Source organism: Acipenser ruthenus, chromosome 20 (assembly GCF_902713425.1).
Source record: "Acipenser ruthenus chromosome 20, fAciRut3.2 maternal haplotype, whole genome shotgun sequence".
NCBI classification, from domain to species: domain Eukaryota; kingdom Metazoa; phylum Chordata; class Actinopteri; order Acipenseriformes; family Acipenseridae; genus Acipenser; species Acipenser ruthenus.
In genome coordinates, this window is record NC_081208.1 from 19,084,548 (window position 1) to 19,108,677 (window position 24,130).

Sequence of the window (24,130 nt, forward strand, 5' to 3'; positions counted from 1 at the left end):
AGTTGTATTACCTTCTCTATAGTTGCACTCACAACAGAGTTGAATTAAATATAACAAACCAACTTCAACTGCAGGGTTATCCAGGATAAAGTGGTTACCATATTTGTATTAATTGTAATGCTTTTGGTTAAATTGGTCTTCTATATTTCAGAAGACTTTCCCCCTAACTCTGAGAAGTTCGAATTTTCCTGACTCATCTGTTAGGGAATAAATAAGTCTCTACGACAAGCTTAAAATAACACCTTCAACTTTACAATGATCAGGGAAAGTGTGAAAATGGTTTATAAACAGGTAACTTTTATTTTGCTAACAAGAACAGAATTTCATAGGTCACACATTTTACTTTTTCAAAGACACATACATTATGATAAAGATAAATTCGATTTTTGAATGGTATTTTTTCCAATGATCCTAAGGAAGAAAATATCTTGATCGCTTCTCTGCAGATATCATCCAGTGATACAAGTATGTGAAAAAAAAAACTAATTTCAAATTATTAAACATAATATAGAAAAAAGAGAGGATGACTCTAGAAATACACTAGAAATATCTCATTCAACTGTGTCTATGGTAGATACATTTTTTTTCATAAGCATTGAGCCAGAGTTCCTGTTTTGCCTGCTGCATGCTACACTTTACAAACAAACCCCATTCATGACATGACATCAGCCATTATCAGTACGGTTGAAGTGCTTCAAAAATCAGACCTCACTTTGTAATGTAACTGAAATTGCATCATGAGAAAAAAGCTTCAAAATTTAAATGAAACATGGTCTATGTATTTTTTCACCGTTTTGGGATTTTTACTTACTTGTAATTTTTTTAATTTTTATAAAGAAACTATTAAAATGTTCTGTCTTCTTTATTTCTACTGTATTTGCTTGCTGTAAACGTGAGAATTTTTACTTTTGTAACAAAACAATCTGTCAACCATTCACTCTGGAACAACTCCGACTATAGTAGTCTCCTTGTCTACACCAGCATACAATCATGTATTGTGGTTATTAAAACAAAGCCTGTCTTTAACACAACAATGTACTGTATTTAAGGTTAAGCACACCACACTTGCAGTACGGCAGCCAAGCGAAAACTAAATAAAACCCCTTCTCTACCCCACAACCAACTTGGGCGATCCCCTGTGACGGTAGTTAAAGAATTAACAGCAAACTCGCAGTTCAAGGCATTTTATAGAAGTTTCAAATAAGGAGAAACATATTACAAGCATTATACAATACAGCGTTGTGTAGAAACGGCAGGTTCTAAGGAAGAACCACGATCTTTTTCTCGAGTTTCTGCGCCGGGAAGATGTAGCGCCGCATGACATCATCAAGCTCCTCCAGCGCCAGCTGGGCGTGGAGCACGGTGACATCATCGCGGTCGTGCTGCACCACATGCTTGAGGACACGGTACAGATCCCGCAGCACGTCACTGAGCACCTGGAAACAACAAAAACAAAAAGCAGAACAGACATGTTCCTTTAAAAATAGTGTGGTTTAAGACCTATTACAACAACACTAGCATAAAGCTACTATGAATGCAGTATTTGTAATTCATTCTTTTGCTCTGATATTTGTATCCATTGCTCAATCTGTGCCTGTCATCGTGCTTGCAGGCCTGTGTTGCTTTGCCATGTGTCTTTGGCACCTGCTTCTTGAAAAATCATGTGATTTTGTGACCTTTCAACACTATTGAACACCATCTGCTTTATAGTACAGTAAACAGAAGCACGATGTCAGTCGGTTACACAGAACAGTAGAAAAACATGATCAATGATTAAATATACAGAAACATACAAAAATCTATAAGGGGAGCAGTAACATCATTTAAACTTTTGACTTGCTTTGTCGTTTAGTTACACTGTATCTGCAGCTTGTGAAAGGTCATCATTATAGTCAATGCCAAAAGCTATTAACAAAACAGGTAAGTGTTGCACGCCATTTTTGCTGGAATAGTTAGTAAGCATAGCAAATAGCGTGGAGTGCGAGAACGTGGAACAAAGTGCAGAGCAGTTTAGAAGCAGTTAAGAGAAATTAAATCTTTAACTGCTTTAATCAGAAAATACAGTAAACTGGTAATTCACTGCAGCTTCAATTCTAAACAGCTGCATGTCTTTTTCTGATAACAAGCTGAAACTCAGGCCAGCCGAGTCAAACTCGGTGCCATTCTGAGACAAGGAGGGGGAGCTAACAAAGCACACAGGCACTCGCACAAAACCAATAGGTAGTCCAAACAGCGACAGCGTGGGAGAAGTGCTTCGTGGAAAACGGCAGAGCAGTTTACAAGAAGTTTGAAAGCAGGTTGACAGCTGCAGAAACTAAACTTAAACTGACAAATAATAATAATAATAATAATAATAATAATAATAATAATAATAATAAATAATAATAATAATAATAATAATAATAATAATAATAATAATTTAATATGGCCTTCAAGCCATTAATCTATGACACCTGCATGATGTGGGAAATCTGAAAAAAACCAGCAGAGCTAAACTGTGTGTGTAAAGTGCTGCAAGATCCAAGACTTGCTTCAACGAGTAAGTATGCTAGAAATGGAGCTGCACAAAATGAGAGCGCAACAGGATTTTGAGGAGCTGGCACACCCTAACAAAAAGAGAGCCACCGGGGAGATAGAAGAGGGTTGAAACAGCTGGGTTCAGATAGGCAGCAACAAGGAAAAAAAGAAACTTAGTCAAACTCAACCACCAGAAAAGTGTAAGGTACAATAAAAATGTCCATTATAAATATCATATGGGAGACACTGAAATTGAAGAAGGAATATATGAAAAAGCGCTAGGAGTTTATGTTGACTCAGAAATGTCTTCATCTAGACAATGTGGGGAAGCTATACAAAAGGCAAACAAAATGCTTGGATATATAGCAAAAAGTGTTGAACTTAAATCAAGGGAAGTAATGCATTAGTAAGACCTCATCTACAATATTATGTTCTGTTCTGGTCATCTCGCTACAAAAAGGATATTGCTGCTCTAGAAAGAATACAAAGAAGAGCGACCAGAATTGTTCCTGTTTTAAAAGTCATGTCATATGCAGACAGGCTAAAATAACTGAATCTATTCAGCCTTGAACAAACAGCGATCTGATTCAAGCATTCAAAATTCTAAAAGTTATTGACAATGTCGACTCAGGGGACTTTTTTCGACCTGAAAAAAGAAGTAACAAGAACCAGGGGTCACAAATGGAGATCAGATAAAGGGGCATTCAGAAGAGAAAATAGGAGGCACTTTTTTTACACAGAGAATTGTGGGAGTCTGGAACCAACTCCCCAGTAATGTTGTTGAAGCTGACACCCTGGGATCCTTCAAGACTATGCAGATGATATAAAGTATCCCTTTAATTCGCTGAAGGAATTCAAAACCGGCTTACCAAAAGTGCCCTACATTTTTATACTGTTTTTTTATACACCCGTTTAGCTTGGCAACCTGATCCAAATACCAGTACTCCTTCCACATCAAAAGGACAGGAAAGCCTCTACTTCAACAATCAGCTTTCTTTTCATAGGCTATATGAAACACAAGAGCACCTTATTAACAGGCTAAACTAGTTCTCAACACCAGCTATTACCTTCTTTACAAAAAAAAAACAAAGGGAAGCGACTATCACTAAATTACATGAAAAGCCAGGGGGGGTGAAACAACTATCACTTCTATCAGGCTTTCAAACAAGTGACAAATGGATATCTTTGTTTCTTTCCTTATGGTATGACTAATATAAAAGGTGTCTAACTCCAGGACTATTTCAGGTGGTGTCAAACTAGCCCCCAGTGGACATTAGCGAAATCCACACTGAAATACAAAGAAAGACAGAGAGAGACTTGGGGCCCAATTGCAGGCTTCCAGGGTTGAGGTGCGCTTGCTCAAAATGAAATGTAGTTCTCACTGTAAGATAACTGAGATATTTTTAATAAACGCATTTTCTATTTTATAAAAAATTTTGTTTTTCACTCGGTGGGGAAAATATCTACAAAAAGTGCTGCAAAAGTTTGGGTTTTTTTGGTAATCAATACATTTTTCAACACTAGTGAACTAGATTACATGTCCAATTTAACTGCTTCTGGTGTACAGAAGTTCATAAACCAGGCTTTCCTGTTTAAAATTGTGTATCAACAAATACACATGTGGTTATTTTTATTTAAATATATTGCTTCCTTTCTATATTGTAGCTCGCAAAACTTAAGTTTAGCATTAAACGCAATCACATAGAAGCACAGATTTACTTATTGATGGATTTATTTACTTATTTAATCAGATTGTGAAAAACTAGTATCCCTGGTGATCTTTAATACATCTCCTTGTTTCAGTGACAATTTGATAAACCAGAAGATCTGACAGACTACTTGCACTCAAAAACACTGGTTATGCCAGACATGTTTCACCCTGCTTGGGGCTCATCAGGGCAGCGTAACTGTACTTTGACTAGTGAAAAGCTCAGGAGAGTAAGTAAAAACAAGTCGCTTTCGAGTTAAGGTTGGGATTTATGCAAATATCAGAATTACAAGTGCCACAGTTCTATAGCTACTGATATGAGCCCCAAACAGGACAAAACATGTCTGCAGGTACTGTGCTTTGACTTTTAAAACACTGTCATGCAATCTGATTGACTCTTAATTCTGATATTTGCATAAATCCTGACTAATATATATATATATATATATATATATATATATATATATATATATATAAATAAATTTATATACATAAACGTATATACCTCCAAAAATAATCATTTAGAAATCCTCTCTAGTTTGTGCAATTGTTATACTTGCTGTCTGTCCCGTCTCCGTTCCGCTCTGAATGGCTGGGGATCACTTGTCCCATTATTGGACGAGGAGTTCAGGATAATTACCCCTATTTAAATAGTGCTGGGATGAATAAGAGTTTTTCATGTTCCAATACTCTTTCAAAATTTAAACGAATATCCAAATATTCTGAATATTTTAAATCATCTGGAAAACAAAAGTATAATTTGTACAATATTACAATAACCCCACTGGCACCCTGTGACCGAGCTGTTGCTGCAATGACGTCACGGACCAGGAAGGAGTAACAGTAAACAAAGGCAATGGATGGCGATGGTGAAACTGAACGCTACGGCGCTCAGTGCTTTTATTAAATAATAAAACAAAACAAAAGATTTAAACAAAACGAAACACAAAACACTACAAAACAAAAAGGCACGTTGGTCAAACAAATAAACAAATAAGGTTTAGCAGTTGTTTAGCTTCTACTCTCCTCTCTCGCTTAAAAACCTGTCTCGCCTCTGACACTCTCCGCTTTAGCGCAGACAGCTGGAGGCTGGCCGAGGGGTTAACTAGCTGTTAATTATCTTATTACCCCTCGGCTATAGTCTGCATGAGTTCAGTAAGGATGCGTGACTGTCAGCTAGTTAAATAATCAGTAGCTGATCAGTGACGCATCCTCACAAGGTTTTTAAAATACAAAACAATAACAAATAACAATCGGCTTTCGCCGGAATATAAAACATAAATCATAATATAAATAAATAACAAACAAAGGGGCGGGACACTCCGCCACAGACCCCATCAAATGACCCCTAATAGAATGAAAAGCAACACTATTCTGTATAGTAGGACTTGCTTTACTTATGTCAGATGCCATAAGTTATACCCTAGTTCTGTAAAATGCTCTAAAAACTACAGCTTTTCCCAGCCAGGCGAGATTGATCAAATCACCCTTTATGTCAAGTCGACAAACACAGTGGTTATCTCTTCCAGCACTTATTGATTATATTTGCGTTACTCCAGCAAAACCATCACCCATCTATTACCTCCAAATCTGAAGTTATGGGTACTTTTTTATGACTGTTGCAGGCAATTGTAAAATAGATGTCGAAGACAACCTCTACCAAAGGAGCATCTCACCCACCAAAGAGACACCTAGTCATCACCACTGGAACATCTGCTATCCTACACTAAAGGGACGTTCACACCGGATGTGGCAAAAGCAATTGTTTTCAATGAAGGCGGTCACATGCAGTGGCAGAAGGAAGAGGCACTCAAGCGGCACCGCAGAGCGGCGCGCAGGAGATTAAATATTTTCAACTTTCGTCGCGCCGTAACGTAAACTACCAGCAGCCAATCAGGGGAAAGTAGGAGGCTCCTTTGCGAGGAAGAAATTAAAAAAGAAAAAAACATTTAAAAAATAAAATGGAGGAGAAGCTAAACACAGGTCTATTGTTCAATGAATCCCAGATGTATCTGTATCACTGTGACTAACAATGACTCCACTACTTTACCATCACTGGTCTCCTTTATCTTTATTTTCTGAGACAGTTTCCACTGATAAATCAATGGCTTTTTTTATGCATCACCAACGTGTCATTTCCTTTTAGATTAATCAATCCATGACATAATCCTTACAGTTAGGATTGACTTTGCGGTATGTGGGGTACACAGCTTTCCAATATAACTATGAACAGAATGCATAATGTAAACATACTCCAGGTATTGTCAGAAATGTGAATATTAGGGCTGTATTAGAAAGTTTGACGGTTCGTTCGCTAGCCAGGAAGACTCTAGCCTTTCACGCACTGTAGGCTTTTTTTTTTGTTTTTTGTTAACAAAAATCGTTTGACAATGTGTGAATACTATAAATCACACATTAAATGTCACTCACATGCAACCTATCGCAGTTGTAGTGCTTCAGTAAAATATGTACTTAATACCTTGTGTACAAGACAGTGTAAGAGAATTGCTATGGTAGAATATGTTTGAAACGTACAAACTATACGCTAACACTAATAATTTTAATTTTGAAAACTGAGCACCGTCCGTCCCTCCCCCCTCCAGCTTGTGTTAACCAGAGGCACATTTCTTCATTTGCCATCTTGACAGCAAAGCGCTGTATAGCGTAAGCTGTACTGAAAGAAATGTCTCGAAACCCCTCTGCTGTTTGGGTTTTTTTTAATTAAATGCCCAGATGACCACAAAAAAAAGTTGAATGCAAACTGTGCAAGCGACTGTTGATGTATAATGGAGGCACAGCCAATCTCTGTGGTCACTTTACAATCGTAAGTTCATATTATTATTATTATTATTATTATTATTATTATTATTATTAAGAGTAAAATGTGACTGTGACTGATAACCTGCTTGGAACGGTGACGGTTAAATTAAGTTTGTTTTGCCTCAGTCCGCTGCAGTTAGTGCTGCTGCAATGCAAGCTTACTCGCAAGCAACATCAATTACGTGTAAATAAACAATGTGTATTTTTATTTACATTATAAAAAAATGATTATTGTTCTATATAATGTAAATGTGAATGTTTTATTCCATTTATATGGCTTACATGTAAAATAATAGGATTTTCAATCAAATATAAACAAGTAGCTATGGTGACATCACCAGTAAATTATGCGAATTAGTACCATCAAAGGTTCGAACCTTCCTTCAGTAATGTGTTCCGAACCTTCGAAGGTCAAAATGTACTCTTTGTTGCAGTCCTACGTGACATGAGGCTTTGCATCCAGAAACATGCTTTGACCTAGAAGAGATTAAATGACCTGGCAGTGAAGTAAAATGAAAATATACGTTTCATACAACATGAGCTTTTTTTTTTTTTTTTAATAAATTTAGGTCATTGCCAATTATTTTTATTATTTTCTCCGAATTTGGAATGGCCAATTATTATTTTGAAGCTCAGCTCACCGCTACCACTCCTGCGCTGACTCGGGAGGGAGAAAACGAACACTGTCCTCCGAAGTGTGTGCCGTCAGCCGACTGCTTTTTTTCACACTGCGGACTCACCATGCAGCCACCCAAGAGCTACAGCGTCGGAGGACAACGCAGCTCTCGGGCAGCTTACAGGCAAGCCCGCAGGCACCCGGCCAGACTACAGGGGTTGCTGGTGCGCAGTGAGCCGAGGACACCCTGGCCGACCTAAACCATCCCCCCCCGGGCGAAGCTTGGCCAATTGTGCGCCGCCCCCTGGGAGCTCCCATCCACGGTCGGCTGTGGAATAGCCTGGACTCGAACCGGCGACGTCCAGACTATAGGGCGCATCCTGCACTCCATGGGGAGCGCCTTTACCGGATGCGCCCCCGGGAGTCCCCTAACATGAGCTTCTTTTAGAATGCAAATAGGGTTTATGAAATTATTTTGTTGGGATAAAAACACTTTAAATCATGTTTCCTGGTTGATTTAAATTAAATGCAGTGGGGTGTGTGGGGGGCAATCCTTCCTTCTAAATTTTTGGCAACCAAACATGTGTAATGTCACAGCAAGCATGATGCAAATTCAGTGCATGGTTGAAAACCTCTAGATCCTGGGAACCAATCTGAGATCTCCACCCAAGTGTGTTTAGTGTGCGCACCCCCTTGCATGCAAACAAACTCACCATTCAGAACCTGTTCTCTCTTGCCCTCCTTCTTCCTTACATGAATCACTTTCACAACTATTGCTGTTGGATATTAGAAACTCGACCTATGACCAAGTTTCAGACAACATGATGCTTTTTCTTTTGTGACTGTTGTGGGAGTGGCTGATTCAAGGTAGGAGAATATTAAGCAACAGACATAAGGCCTCTACAGTATTGGCTGAGTAACCTACTTGTACAACACAGAACTACTAAATCCAATTTTTAGACTGATAAGGTTATGTGAACTCGATTTTTATGTACAGAATGTCACAAAATAGCCATATTCAGGGATAAAGATATTTAGTGAATAAGGGGTGGGATTTGAGGTGAAATGGTCAATGTCTCAATACACTTGCATATTAATCATTTGCATATATTTGCAGATAAATATACATTCAAGGATGCTAATATATTAGACCAAGTACTTGGAGTTTGAATATAAAAAAAGCATTGTACATGGTTTGTTTCGTTTGAAAAGAAAACATTTTAACCCTTTTGCTCCGGTGAACATTCGACCTGTTTGAGGTCTGACTGACATAACGTGACTTTCAGCTTGTGTATTAGGACAAATATCCACCGAAAATATACCATATTATACATTTCAAAACAGCTGAGAATCTGAAGATTATCAAGAGAATTCACTCTATGATGAAATATACCCTACAATTACCTAGTTTGAATGTAAAAATAAGTTTTAAAATGTACTTAAATTCATTTGGGATGGTTTTATATACTTTCAAAACAAAAGTGAAGTTAGATAGACCGACAACTAGATGAGCGAGTTTTTTTTTTTTGTTTTTTGTTTTTTTTTTGCTGTCGGGAGATTCGGCAATCACAAGTTCAAGCTTACCAAAAAATCATACTAAATCGTCCAAAATGTTTATAAACCAAAAATAAATTTACAAAATATTAACTGTAGTGACATATTCATAGGATAAACATCACAGATGACTCTCCAATCAAAATGCATTTCATTAAAGCCCCAGGCCAATAGAAATGCCTCTTATTATGAGGTGCAGCATTTCAGTATCTTGGTTTCTGTTTTGATTATTGAATACACCATGATTTTAAAGCACACCATTACCGGAGAACATACTAAATTGCTTTACATAACCAAAAATGCTTACAGAGCCGAAAGAAAACATTTATTTATTTTACTATTATTTATTTATTTATTTATTTATTTATTTTATTTTATTTTATTTTTACAGAAAAACGTTGATGAGTTAACAGATCTATCTGATGGCAAACTTCTTCGCATTACGCACCTGTCAAACAATTTGGTGTAAAATGAAATCCAGACACTGTATTTATACAATTCTTTCTGATCCTACTTCCTGAGAGTGTGGCTACCACTGACCCTTTTACACGCATATTTTCGGCGGATATTTGTCCTGCTACACAAGTCGAAAGTCACGTTATGTCAGTCAGACCTCAAACAGGTCTAACGTTCGCAGGAGCAAAAGGGTTAAAACAAAAACATTTTCTTAAATATAACTGACATGAGGATTTAGGGATGTACTCAATATGAATTACCTGTGTGGCGTTGTCACTCAGTCCACGCAGTAGAAGAGCAATGACGTGAACTGCTGCTCTGCGCACCTCTGCTTCACTGTCAGTTTTTATAAGGGCTGTCAGACAAGAACTCAGCTGGAAAAGAAGACAAAGCCCAATGCGCATTTAGGAAACAAAGTTAGGCACTTTTTAATCTTTTGACAAGTAAATTGAGTTGTATCCCTGGTAAGAAGCCTCAGATCTATCTAAAAAAAAAAAAAAAACTTGAAAATATTACAAACTATAAAACAGTGTAAATGGTAATAAAATCTAAAGTATGAAAACATATTTAAAAACAAATTTCTGTAACATGAAATGCCCTTGTGATGTTATGTTCTATAAGGTTTGCATAGCAATATATTTACTTAGGCAACTTAAATGGTGACCTCCAGTTAAAATGAACCTGCTTAAAGTACACATAGCACACTAAACAATTTCAGTAATCTTACCTTATATTAATTACATTTTCCTGTATAAAAGATGCACACTTATGGTAAACATGTATTTCATTGTGGAGTAGTGGTTAGGGCTCTGGACTCTTGACCGGAGGGTCGTGGGTTCAATCCCAGGTGGTGGACGCTGCTGCTGTACCCTTGAGCAAGGTACTTTACTCCAGTAAAGTACCTTGCTCCAGTAAAAACCCAACTGTATAAATGGGTAATTGTATGTAAAAAAAAATGAAAATAATAATAATAATAATAATAATAATAATAATAACAATAATAATAATAATAATAATAATAATAATAATGTGATATTTGTATAATGTGAAATAATGTATAATGTGAAATAATGTGATCTCTTGTAACAATTGTAAGTCTGCTAAGAAATAAATAATTAATAATAAGTATTAAAGAACATAATTTACTGGTCACTCCTTGAAGATACTTCATTGTTACCATTGTGGCGCATTCCTGCATTCCCCTTCAAAAGGTCACATAGAAGGAACTCAGATCAGTTGAAAACATGCAATAAGTGTCATAGAAAAGGCTGCAATTGGTTACTGTACTGAGAAAAGCCAAAGCGTGATGCTTTCAGGAGTTTACAGTTCTTCTAAATGTACTGGTATATCTCCTCAGTAAGCAAGCGTTGCTTTTCCAATGACTCGCATGTTTTCAACGCCCATGCAATCTTCCAGTGCCTTCTTGGAGTGGAATACAGGGACATTCAAGAAGCGATCTCTAAATTGTGCTCTTAACGCTTATAAGCATAAAATACTGAAAATACCTGAAACAAAAGTAATATAGTTTTCATTTATATGTTTGCAATTTCTTCACATTGCTTTATATGGTGGGGAATGGCATCCTCATATAAGGCTTTCATGCATTTGCGTTTTCCATATGTTCCCATATAAAGACTAGAAGAATTTTATATCTGTCCCCATATGAGGTTGCCATGCATGAAAGGGTTAACACAGTAGTTTATAAACAGGATACCAATAAAAAAAAATCATACACAGTTACCATAATATGTGCATCTTTTATAAAAGAAAATGTGAGATTTCTGTGAAATATAAGTAAGATTTACTAGAACTATTTTGTTAGCTCTATGTACTTTAGGTGTTTTCAAGCACCCCAGGCATATTCTTTAATCCATTTGTAGTTAATTACAGGAAAGTCATTTTAGCCATACAGCTTTATTTGTAGAATCTAAGTAGACACAATGAATGCATTTAGAGACTCGTTGCAAGGAGGAATACAGGGTTTACAGAATGGCATCTCCTTCAGTAATCCCATTCACAGAGAACCATATCATTGAAGGCTCAGTTTCACAAGTTACAGCCCCCCCCCCCCCCCCCCTCCCCCTCCCCCTCCCCCCAATCACATGAAGCACTTCACTGACGGAGGAAGAAGTTCCCATCAATGAAGCCTGTTTTACTGAACTGTCTACTCAATCTTACTCTTGCTGACTGAAGCACGTGTCTCTATTTCATCATTCAGGACAGATTTGCAGGCTATGCCAGTTTGCTTTTCTCCCATCGCCTGTGCGTTTAGCAATGAACGAGAGTCACACTTTCACTGCTTTAGTAATTTAACCACTTGACCACCCAGTTTTTGTATAAGGTGGTGTTGTGTTGAAGGTTATGGCTAGTTATCTAATAAGTGTGTGTAAAAGTAGACCTTGTTTAAGTATCAAACTGGGGCTGCTATATTTTCCTTATCCAGTCCACAACCTAATCTGTAAGCAGACATTTAACTAAGGTAAAAATTGCCTGGCTTTTAGATATTCTGGGACATATTTGCAAAGCATGTTTGAGGTGCTGAGGCTTGTTTTTTCTCCTCAAGAGATTATAGGGAGATATTTAATCTACAAAATGGCAGAATAACATTACAGAACAGTTTACCAGCTGCGAATCCAGTGCATGGAACACAACGTGAGCAAATTTCCTAGAAATTCTACATCCAAATTAAGCAAAGGATAAATATTGAGGTATGAAGATACTGGATATGTTTTATAACATAAAGTCAATTGTTTTTGTCTATCACACAGTTTGGTGCTATAAAAGATATGTTACTACTTGACTGAAGGTACGATGAGTGTTGAGATCCAGTCTTTATCGGAAGCAGAAAGAGAAGGAAATGTACTATGCTTCGGTATAAATTAGAATTTCAGCCCAGTAGGAGATGTTGATTTATACACTTCCCTGGAGAGGAATACATGTCACAGGATTGCAGAGTTCAAGGAAGGTATTAGAGTATGTTAGGTTTTCGGTTAGGAAACAACAGATACAGTACTCTCTAAAATACCTTTTGTAAAGCTGCCAAATAATATGAGGTGTTGCTCAATAAAAAAGAACACACACCACACACCACACACCACTTTTGGGTGTGTGTTTCTCCCTGGCTCTTGCCAAGAAGGAACTGGTAAGTGTTTTTTTTTTTTTAAAAAAAAAACAGCCTGAATGTCATATTAAAAAGTGACACTGTCGTGAGATTTTTTCCATTAACTTGCATTACAGGAGTGATATTACACAAGATCAGCCACTGTAAGCAACAAATCAGGGGTTAAACCTGCAGTGTCTCCAGTTTTTGCTTTGGACCACACTTATCAGCAGAGCGTAACAAGGAAGGGAGTGCATTCCTTGCCACCGTTACTGATCGTAGCTGTTGTCCTATTGATACAGACCCACGGCTTTGTCTTTTACGAAGCGCACTTACTTGCTGGGATGCGCAGGGGCGAGTTCCCTCAAATACAAGAATGACTTGACTCTGACACACATCTCCCGTGCGTCAGACAATTACACTGAGGACGTGCTGAAGAGCCTACCTCATGTACCACCGCCCCCAGTGCGAAGTGCAATCTCTGGCACAGCTCCCCAAGGTTAGACAGGCTGCTGGCTCTCACGGTGCTGTCGCTGTCTCTGGTTCCTCTCAGGAAAGCGTGGATGAGAGGTGTCCCAAATCGAGGGGCCAGGTCCCCTGAAAGAAACACAGGTACTTCTGTTAGTCTAGACCTGGCTCTCACCCGAGTAACTGGATGCACATACTGTAACTGAAACATCCTATTAGATATTCATCCCCACCAGAGGCAATAAAAATGGAGCACAGTGCTATATATAGTTGATACAAAGCGAGTACAAACAAACACAAATACACTAATTCCTGGGAGGGGAAATGAACTACATTTGTAGACACCAATTGCCTAAATGCACATATTTTGGATAATGTATATTTCTGCAAAATTCTATAACACAAGCAAAACCTTAATTTTGCCAGTTGATGTTGTGGCCTCCTGGAATCAAATGAATAATAACCCTTCTTCATTTCTGTTGCAATTACTTGGCTATTTTTTATTTTTTGACACCACTGAAATGATATGTATTTATTGTCTACTGGCGGTGCTTCATGGCCCAGGCTAGCCTCTTTTTCTTATTTTGCCATCTTAGCAATGGCTTTCTTACTGCCACTCGACCTGTCAAACCTGCAGCTCGAAGTCTTCTCTTCACAGTTGAAACTGAGACTTGCTTACTTCGACCAGTGTTAAGCTGTGCTTGAAGCTGTTGTCCTGTGAGCCGCCTATCACGCAAGCTGTTGACTCTCAGAAACTTGTCTTCTGATTCTGTTGTGGCTTTGGGTCTGCCAGACCTCTTCCTGTCAGAGTTTCCTCCAGTTTCCAAGTGGCTTTTGATGGTGTAGGAAACTGTACTCACTGACACCTTGGCTTTCTTTGCAATTTCTCTAAAGGAAAGACCTACACTTTTAAGGGTTATAATGGTCTGTCTGTCTTCCTTTATTAATTGCCTTTTTCTCGCCATTATGAGTGCAATATACTACTTCCTGCAGTACAATACTGTCCAAATAATGCTTAAGAGGGTGTAGTAACACAGTCTGTTCCAACACTGCTTTTATACAGACAGAGGGTTTGTAAGTAATCAACAAAAGTTGGGACACCTGTAGGAATTGTTAGCATCAACTTTCAAGGCTTAATTTACTTCCATTGCTGCAGAACAGCTATAAGTTGTTAACCCATTACTTGTTATGAATAATAATAATAAATTGATTTACTTACCACAACATGCATATCCGTTATAGGTCAAGCTGATCGTTACACCAAAATTGCGTTTAACATCACTAATTTTTTTTGTTTTAATGTTATTGAATATTATGTAACAGTTCATTTTGAAACTCCAAAGAAGCGCAAACTATATATAGTCAGTTTTCTATTATGTGCACAATGTATTTACAGGCTGTTCTCTACGAATACAAGACTGTCGTCCTGCTCTGGACACAAGGTGGCACCCTTTTTTGTTTGTTTACATCGAAAACACAGAGGGGCGTACTTAAAAAGCATTTTCAAAACTGATTCGCTGGTAGGATAGGACCAGCAAATCAGATGCTAGTTAACACGGGCAGGAAAAGAAAAGCACGCCCCCTGCTTGTCTGTAGCAGAAATACTGTAAATAGCAAGTCAGGGCATTCGGTGCATTTTCGTTGATAAACTTAAATAATGTTATTAACTATGCGCGTTAAAATATTTTATTATTGAATTGATTATTCAATATTTATATTGAAGTATATAATGAGAAATGGAATCGATCGAAAAATCGATTTTCAACTTAATCGTAGCAGCTGTAAAATATATATACATATACAGTATATAGTGAACGGTTGGTTAAAGAAAACTAATAAAATGTGAAAGGACAACATAAACAAACTGGTTGGTGAACAATGTAAATCAAATAATGTAAAGTGTTTGGGATTAAGCTAAGAAGGGTTAGTGAACACCCTTGTAAATAATAACTGTGTGTTAATTAAGGGAAAGTAAAAACAAATAAGTAATCTAAAATAAATATTATGGTGCATTTTAAATCTTTTAAATTGTTTTGGTAATTGTTTAAGGATGTAATTAGTTATGTTTTAAAGGGGTGTATGTGTGTGTGTGGGGGGGGGGGGGGTTGCGGTGTCACGGAGGGTGATGTTTTGTTTATTTTGTTTTGTGACTGTACACAATAAACATACGCTACACTGTTTTCTGGCACCCTGGTGTCAAATTGCTTATTTGAAGGAGGGGAAACTGTGACAAAGAGCCAATCCGATAAAAAAACACACATACATACTGCCTGGCCACTTTATTTCGGGTTGACAGATCTTAATAAAGATACAACTTAGGTTATTCATAAGATGCAAAAACAATTGTAAACAGTCTACCAGAAATGGGGAAAGGCAAAGATCTAACAGCATTCGAAAGAGGCATGATAGAGAGTGCATGTTGAGCAGGTGCCACTGTAGCCAGGACTGTCAAGTTAGTGGCCTGCTCCAAGACATCAGCCAGAGTGTATCACCAATGGAAAAAACGAAGGGAATGTGTCACCAACAGAGACAACTGTGGTACAAACCGTTAGTGATGGACAGAGGGAAAATAGTCAGAGAGGCTAGTAAAGACTATTAATGACTTCAGATACCTTCCAGCACCATGTAAAGTCTATACTGCAAAGATCGGGCCAAATGTGACCCAACACAATATTAGGTACAGGTCCTAATAAAGTGGCCAGACAGTGTATATTATCAATAATAATTAATTCTAAAACACATTTTAAAAGAAAGGTTTAGCTAAAGAAATAAATGTCCTAAATTAGCCTATGGCGCTCCAGCAATTGGCAAACTGCTGTGAAAGTAATCTCAACACATTATCAAAGCCCCAAATCAATTGCAGCTGTCACTGTTGGCAATGATACAAGGCAAGTCACAGAATTGCCTGAAACTAGAATCACTGTTTCTTAATGACAGGCGGTACTTCTTTCCTTTATTCTCTCTCTCTCTCTGTATTTGGATGAGTTCCAATCACTATTCATACCTGAACAGATTAATTGGAAGTAGCAATACCTGTAAAAAGCTAAAGGCAGAATACAGATATTGTAAGGCCAAGAAGCCACAGGAAAAGATAACCCCTTTCCTTTGTGTGTTGATTTGAAATACTGGAGACTTTGATAATGTCAGCTGTTCTCCCATGACCGCTGCTTTGCTCTTTGGCTGAATTAATTTGACCATACGTTTGTTGCTCAGTGGTAGGAGTACAACCTAGGCCTTCTATTTGTTTATACGGTGACTCAATTCAACGCTCTAAAATCTAAGGACAAGAAGCCTACAATCTGTACAGGACCAACTCTTGATGCACCTACGTGACGAGAATATAAAAGCATCTGTTTCTCAATAGCACTGGCTAAGAGGACGTTTGACTCAGAAATCTCTGAGACAGCCGATCCAATCAGACAGCAGGTATCAATTTGGCTTCCTTTTCCAGTATGTGTCAAATTTTGAAGAGGGGTTTAGAGTTCACCAACACAGTTAGTCAGTTTGGGAAAAACCTGTGATTATATGAAGTTCAGGTCTGCTTTGTGAGGCTCAATCATTTCAAAAACTGTGTCAGGTCTTTGCATTTGTTTTTAACAAAGAATTAAGCCTAACCCAGAGGCTTATTTAAAGAATATTTAGTCTATTCTAGAAAACAGCCGCAGTCAGCAGTTTTAAGTATTTAATAAGCCTTGCCGGCCCACATATGAGAAGGTGATGCCTTTTAAGGTTCAGCTGAAATATATATATATAAAATACCAGTTTCCAATCAAAGGTTTGGCCACCCTAGCCCTAAGATCAGGAACAGCCTAGAGTACAGACACACTATGCTCTCCAATATTTGAAGAGCTGACCTTACCCAGTGCCCTGGTTGCTCTCATCAGCGCCTCTCCCGTTTTAAGCCTGGTCTCAAGGGAATGGGGTTTCTTCATCTCTTTAGGACTTTCCTCAAACTCCTTCAGCAGCCGCAGCAAGATCTGCTCAGGAAACACATCCGAGAGCACAGCGAGACCTGAAACCAAAACACAGCACAATCCTCACTCTCCAGGAAGAGAATTCAATCCAGCAGCAAGTATCAGCGGCTGGTTTCACACTGACTGAGTCGTTGAACTGCATCTGGTATTGTCTATCGATTTTTGTCTATTTTATTATTGTATTCATCTAACTCCTCTCCTATCTGTTATCGCCTCTCATCATGGGTTCTGATATGCGTGCTTTAAGCTGGAAGTCCTGTGAAATGTATATGGTGGTTAGTGCTCTTCAATTTGTGGAAGATCTTATTTGCAAAAAGTGCTCTTTTACTCTATTGCAAAAGGTTTCTGATCTTGAAAAACAAATAGAGACTCTCAGAAGCATACAAAATCATGAGCATTTAATTGAAACCAGTTTTAACAAAATTAATAACACTTGGCTAGTGTTGGATACAGAGGGTGAAGCCGACAAAGTCCTTGATTCTAATTTTTTAAATGAGGCTGCTCCATTCAACATCTCAATATCACAGCCTGATTGCAGAAGCATAAGTGTAGAGGGACCTGAGAAAATAAATATAGTTGAAAGGCAAGAGTTGAATGAGGATTGGGTGACCGCTAGAAAAAATTCTAAGAGGACTTCAGAACAAAACAACTAAAAAGGTTAGGATGCAGAATTATTCTGTCAGGTCTATTACCTGTTATTGGTTGTGGGGATGAAAAATTCAGCAGAATTAGGGCTATAAATGCGTGGCTAGCTGGCTGGTGTTCTCAAGAGGGTCTGAGTTTTATAAATAACTGTTTCTGGAGAAGAAATATATTTTATAAGAAGGATGGACTATTTTCTGTAGTGAACAAATAATTAATCAGGTTACTGTCCCAGGTTATTCATCTTTTGAACTGTTAATATTAACATTAAATAGTGCACTAACCGTTCATATTTTAATTGTCTATTGACCACCTAAATCAAATCCATTATTTTTAGCTAAATTTAGTGACTTACTATCTTCATTGACAGTCTATTATGATAGGATTCTTCTACTGGGTGATTTTAACCTACATGTTGGAGGCTGTGTGGTCCAGTGGTTAAAGAAAAGGGCCTGTAACCAGGAAGTCCCCGGTTCACATCCCACCTCAACCACTGACTCATTGTGAGACCCTGAGCAAGTCACTTAACCTCCCTGTGCTCCGTCTTTCGGGTGAGACGTAATTGTAAATGACTCTGCAGCTGATGCGTAGTTCACACATCCTAGTCTCTGTAAGAAGCCTTGGATAAAGGCGTCTGCTAAATAAACAAATAATAATAATAATAATAATCATCTCACCATTTCTAACCATCTTGCTATTCTTTTTGAGGTCAGCATTCCAGTAACTACAAAATCCAAGGAACGTACACTTACATCTCAGGATATTAATTCCTTAACTGCTGGTAAATTTTCTGATATACTGAGTTTATTATCAATCCCGGAGGGCTTATCAACTTTAGGTGCATGTGTGAGAACTACTGAAAACATAAAACCTTTTTTTTATGGCGTTTTATAAGATGTGTACATTTTTTTTTTTTGGGAGTACAAGTGCAACACAAATTCTGCTGAGAGAAACAAGATTTGTAATATGACAATAAAGAGGGGTAATAACCACCAGTTTATTTGGATAAATAATACATTGTGTTTGAAGAGGAGCAGTCGACAGAATGCAAGTACCGAACAGTTTCATTGTTCTCCTTGTAAACTGTCTCTGTTCAGAATGCATTTAAGTACCAGTTGTCTGGCACAGTTGTTTAATATAAACAAAGTGCAGAGACAGCAGAGTAGGGTGGAAGGTAAGCACACCCAAGACAGATGTTTTAAAACCTGTAACTATTTCAATTATCAAGCACGCCTGATAATTCCATACATTTTCTACACCAAACAATCGTTTATCAAACGTGTTTTCATTTTCAGTATCACGAGGTTAAAGCAATCTGTTACACTAGCACTGCGCAGGTCATTTCAGAAAAACAGGCTTACATAGTTTGTTTTCTAAAAGGCATGTACTTCGGCATAGGTTTTCATCAACAGCATTACTGAAATTAAAAACAGAGCTCTACAGTCTAAAAGCTGACTTTAATGATGACAAAGAGCCATTATTTTAACTGCATGATTTTTCTATTATTTTTTATTTATTTATTTTTTTAAACTGAAGAGATGCTTTAAAAAAGGTAAAACATTTTATTTTATAGAATAAGGATTCCTTGGTGGGCTAATCAATTTGTGTTTGGTTTTGTCAATTCTGCAAAACATTTCCCTGCTGGTGAGGTGAGGTATTGCAATATAACTCTTTGAGGGGTGGTTAAACATTCACAGTACATTTTCAAGAATGTACAAACTGTATTCTCTTTTTGACGGGCCCCTTTCCCCACAAAGAGTACAAATTGAAAATGTAAATGAGTTAAATTCCGGGACAGAACCTTTTACTGTTACAGAAAAATTGCATAAATAATAACCTAGGGATTTTACAAAATTCCAGTACATCCTATCCTGGGTACAGGATCCCATGGGTACAACACTACAGAACAATTCAATATATAGTAATTCCAGAGTTGTTTTTTTTTTTACCATCCTTAATTTGAAAATCATTCATGAAAATGTAAAAAATGCCCCTAACCACTCATTTGAATGGATCTGATCCTTTTACACAGTGGTTAAGGAGTTACAGAACACCCTGTATTTTGACGCCACATTATTTTACCTTTGCTGTGTCCTGTCTTATGTACTGCAGTAAAACATTTTTCATTACAATCTTTTATTCATATATTTTTATTCATAAATTATGAGGGGAATGAAACTGAAAACATTTTCCTAATTATTCTCAGCAACCTTCATGAAGTAAAGCAGAAACTGCGTTTTGGCATCCACCCCACTCCCACGATCCATATTCAAATCAGGGAACCGATAGTGGTGCAGGGCACCGGTGGGGCACTGGTTCATAATGGCTTGGGTTAGATTACAACATAAAACTTTGGAAGAAATGAAGAGAAAACATAAAATAATAATTTACCATATTTAATTAATTAATTTAATGACATTGCGGTATTCAAGGTAACTGGATAATTTACTATGTGGTAATTCGATATGGGTTACGAAATGCCTTCAGTGCATGAATAAGCCACATACATTTTCTTTAGGAAACTGGGCACTTGTTGGTACAAGTCCCATCAGCCTTCTGATAAAAATGTATAGGGGTTACAAGGAAAATATATATTTAAAAAAAAGCCTTAGCTATGGCTCACTCAAAACCACAGAACATCCCTCTAATTAAATTACAAGTTTGCAACTTACTGCCAGTGGAAACGATTACAGTTCATTATAGGGTCACAAGCACTGTGCTCAATAGGAATGCATCAGAGCAAGGGCAATGCCAAGGAAGAGTGAAGAAGACTAATGAAGCAAGGCCATGGGACACTCTGGAAGATCTACGAAGCTTTAACCTACATCTGATCTGTTTCTTAAAAGGCTGTGTTTCCACTTTGTATTGGAGCAAGAGCTTACATCAGTCCCATTGACTTCTTACTCTACCTTGCCTTTTATACTCAAAAGTATATGACTTCACATTTATGATGAGCATTTAATCCTAGAACGGCCAATTCAATGCTCCCCCTTCAAAACTCTGTAGTCGGGAGCCAGAGCTAAGAGACTATTTCTGTTCTGCCTTATAACAAAGACACAAGTGTTAATGTAATGGCATTATGAAGGGAAAGGAAGCCATGACCATACCCGCTTATAACCTGTCCTGCAGCATAAAGAGCCTCATTAGAATTAGAGAGCACTGTAAATAGCTCATCTAAACTACTTGTGGTTTTTAACTGTAAATAAGAATTATGCTGTATTAAAAATCAACTCACACTATTCTATCCAAAACACCAGGAATCTCTTTATAGAATTCCAAAATAGTCCACACCTTGTACAGTATATAACACATGCACAAATAAGTCATGCATTTGTGCATACACTAAACACAATAGTTAACAGTCTTACAGTAAGCACAAACATGCCAACAAAACTCTTGTTTATAGTTTTGTCTCAGAATTCATGGTTGAGGGTTGTTTGAAATGATGGATAAACACACAGCAATTATGTATCATTAATGTCTCAAACATAATTATTTTTTTGTGATGGTGCAGCACCCCATGATCGCAATACCACACAAATAATATAATACCATTTTTATTATTATGAATATGAAGAGACATATAACTTATGCAGTAAGACTTGTTAGTTGTTTGATAACATGATGGGGTGCAGGCTTTTGTAACAAATTCCGATATTATACAAAGAGGATACACGTGAGCGTTCATTAAGTACTGTAGTTATTCCATGAATGAGGATAAATAACTCAACTCTATGTGAGCGAAATAACCACACGGCTCTATGAACATTGAGCATGTATTCTGTTTGCTTTACAAGGGTATCTGGTTTAGAAACATGGTGTAATTTGGAACAGTGTGATTCATCCAATTGTTTGCTGGACATGAATGAACGCAAGATAGTTGCCAAAATGAGAAATATATTCACTCAGGACCACTGAATATAATAAAAAAAAGAAGTTATTCAGGCTAGATATCTCAACAGAGGTATAATAATTAAAAAAAAAAAATTGAAATTTTGGTGAATATATAACAAGATTCCCAGGGGAGATTTATTGTTTTTTTTTCATCTCTGAACCTAACACTCAAACTGATAGCCGTACTCTACCCTCTAATTAATTCAACTCCAACAACTGCCATGCAAATTTTGCAAAGGGCCGTTCACACCGAACGCGATGCGCATGCCGCCTCTTTGTGCGTCGCTCTGTGTCACCGCAGACCACTGTTCACACCGAAGACGGTAAGGGGTCTGTTAATATGTCACGGCTGCATGTACAGTGACTTTTGGTTGCCAAGCAACAAACAGCAAATGCCAGTTCGAAGGGAAAACGTTTTTTATATAGAAAATACAAAGCAAAATATTTCAAGTAATGAGAAGCGAAGCACTATAATATGTTTGTTTAAAATAAAATAAAAACATATTGTTTTTAAAAATTGACATAGTTTCTTTGTTTGATTGCGAGTTTTGAGATTTGTCTGGTTTACTGGGTATGGGCAAAGAGAGAAGGGTTCATTATACATTAATATTATTGAGCATTATCGCATAAACGTGATTTTAAAAAAATGCAACTGCTGTCACCACGTCATGTCTTTTGTGAGGGAAACTGTAAAAGCGCCAGTAATCAGTGGTACTCAGATAAGCACTTTTGACAACCCGATAATTAATTTGGAATCATAAACATCAATGAAAAAAAAAAGAAGTGCGATTGCCCTGCTCTACCACAGAAAGAAAAAAAATACACGAACATTGTGGGTCCATGATATCCTGAAGCAAAGGAGAAAGTACACGTTGAGAGTTGTGTTGTACAACTGGGAACTCCGAAACAGTTACAATTAGCTTCTCTTCCATTTTAATTGCTGTCTGTCTTCCTCGCAAAGGAGCCTCCTACTTTCCCGATTGGTTGCTGGTGGTATACGTCACAGCGCGGCCAAAGTTGAAAATATTTTATCTATTTCGCGACGCTTTGAGTGCCCCCGTCAGTGTGACCGCCTTTATTGAAAACAATGGCTTCAACTTTTTTTTTGCCGCACGGCACTGCCGCACTGCGTTCGTGTGAACGCTCCTTTATGCAACACTTGTGAGCTCTGGAAATTGACGGCATGATTAAATGTTTAAAGGATCATTCTTCTGTTTCCCTTTTTATTGACCTCATGCATGTTTGAACTAAGGCAGCAAGTGAAGAACTAAGGGTTCCTTGAGAAAATCAGCATCAGATCCAAAGCTGTTTAAGACATGACTAGCACAGGATACAGCGTGTAACTATGAGCTTTTAATAAAAACCTAACAAAACAGCCTGTCTGGATCTGTGTGCTGGCTGGTGTTTAAATAATCAATGGCGAAGGGGAAGCAAGGACTCCCAGGGTGGGCGTTACCAGGATCTAACAGGAGTTCAAAACATTGAGTAGCTCTGAGTGTTATTGCTGGAATATTGATTTTCTTTTGGTAAGACCTGTAATAGTAATTTAAATTGTTTTGAAAAGCCCCTCAATTTATCGACAGTGCCTGAACCAATCTGGCTAGTGTATTTCCAGTAGTGGTCCTTTAGTTTGACCACTAATTGAAACGTTTTATTTTTCAACAGTGGAGTCTGCGGTTTTATTCAAGTAATACTAGACGTGTAAAATTAGTAAGCGTTACTTGTTAGATTAGATACGGCAAAAACATTATTTTTAAAGCAACTTCACTAAGGGGTCAAGGGACACCACAGGTAGTCATAGAACCCCACTGCCCGGAATAAGGAGGGGCAAGTGGAATTAGAAGTCCCAGAAACTGTGATAAGTTGTTGGGGTTTTCAAAACCCACTTTCCCAGGTAATATGAAAATAATCCAACAGCTCAATAGCGGTATTAGAGCATTATCACTGTAAAGGAAAATGTCATTTGAAGCTACTTTTCAGAAACTACAAGATAAAACAGATCAATTTAAAATCACTGGCTCTCTTTCAAGTCTGATGTAGTAATGTCATCAGTCACCACTGTTAGATTTATTTGTTTATTAACAGTATTAGCAGGAACCTTTCCGGATGAAGCACATCTTTTCTTCATTCTAGGGAACTCTGTATAACACTCTTATTTTTCCCACATGAGTTACATGCTAAAGAGTTACAAAAGATATCACCTCTTCTGTCATTTCAGATGACAAAGAACAAATTGGTCAAATTCATCTAGATAATCTCACATTCCCTGCTTCTTCAGCATTTCTTACCTTGAATGGCAGATAAATACACAAACGAGTCGCTGTGCTCTAGATTCTCCAGAAATAGCTGAAATATAAAATTAGTAATTTGTGTCATTTTCA

At 37.5% G+C, this 24,130-nt stretch overlaps 1 protein-coding gene across 3 annotated transcripts in view; it reads right to left on the minus strand.

The window, feature by feature from the left end:
* Nucleotides 1–24,130, minus strand: part of tango6 (transport and golgi organization 6 homolog (Drosophila)) — a 52,001-nt gene continuing 27,871 nt past the window's right edge. Inside the window, exons 14-19 of one of the 3 annotated variants that reach the window (XM_058993597.1) lie at nt 24,038–24,095; nt 17,099–17,251; nt 13,217–13,368; nt 9,932–10,045; nt 8,375–8,460; nt 1–1,436 (exon numbers count right to left, since the gene is read on the minus strand). In XM_058993597.1, coding sequence (XP_058849580.1) covers nt 1,157–1,436; nt 8,375–8,460; nt 9,932–10,045; nt 13,217–13,368; nt 17,099–17,251; nt 24,038–24,095 — 843 coding nt within the window. In that variant the 3' untranslated portion in view covers nt 1–1,156. Of the gene's footprint in view, nt 1,437–7,373; nt 7,523–8,374; nt 8,461–9,931; nt 10,046–13,216; nt 13,369–17,098; nt 17,252–24,037; nt 24,096–24,130 lie in introns of those variants that run through there. The other 2 variants (XM_058993598.1, XM_034043021.3) reach the window with 2 other exon arrangements.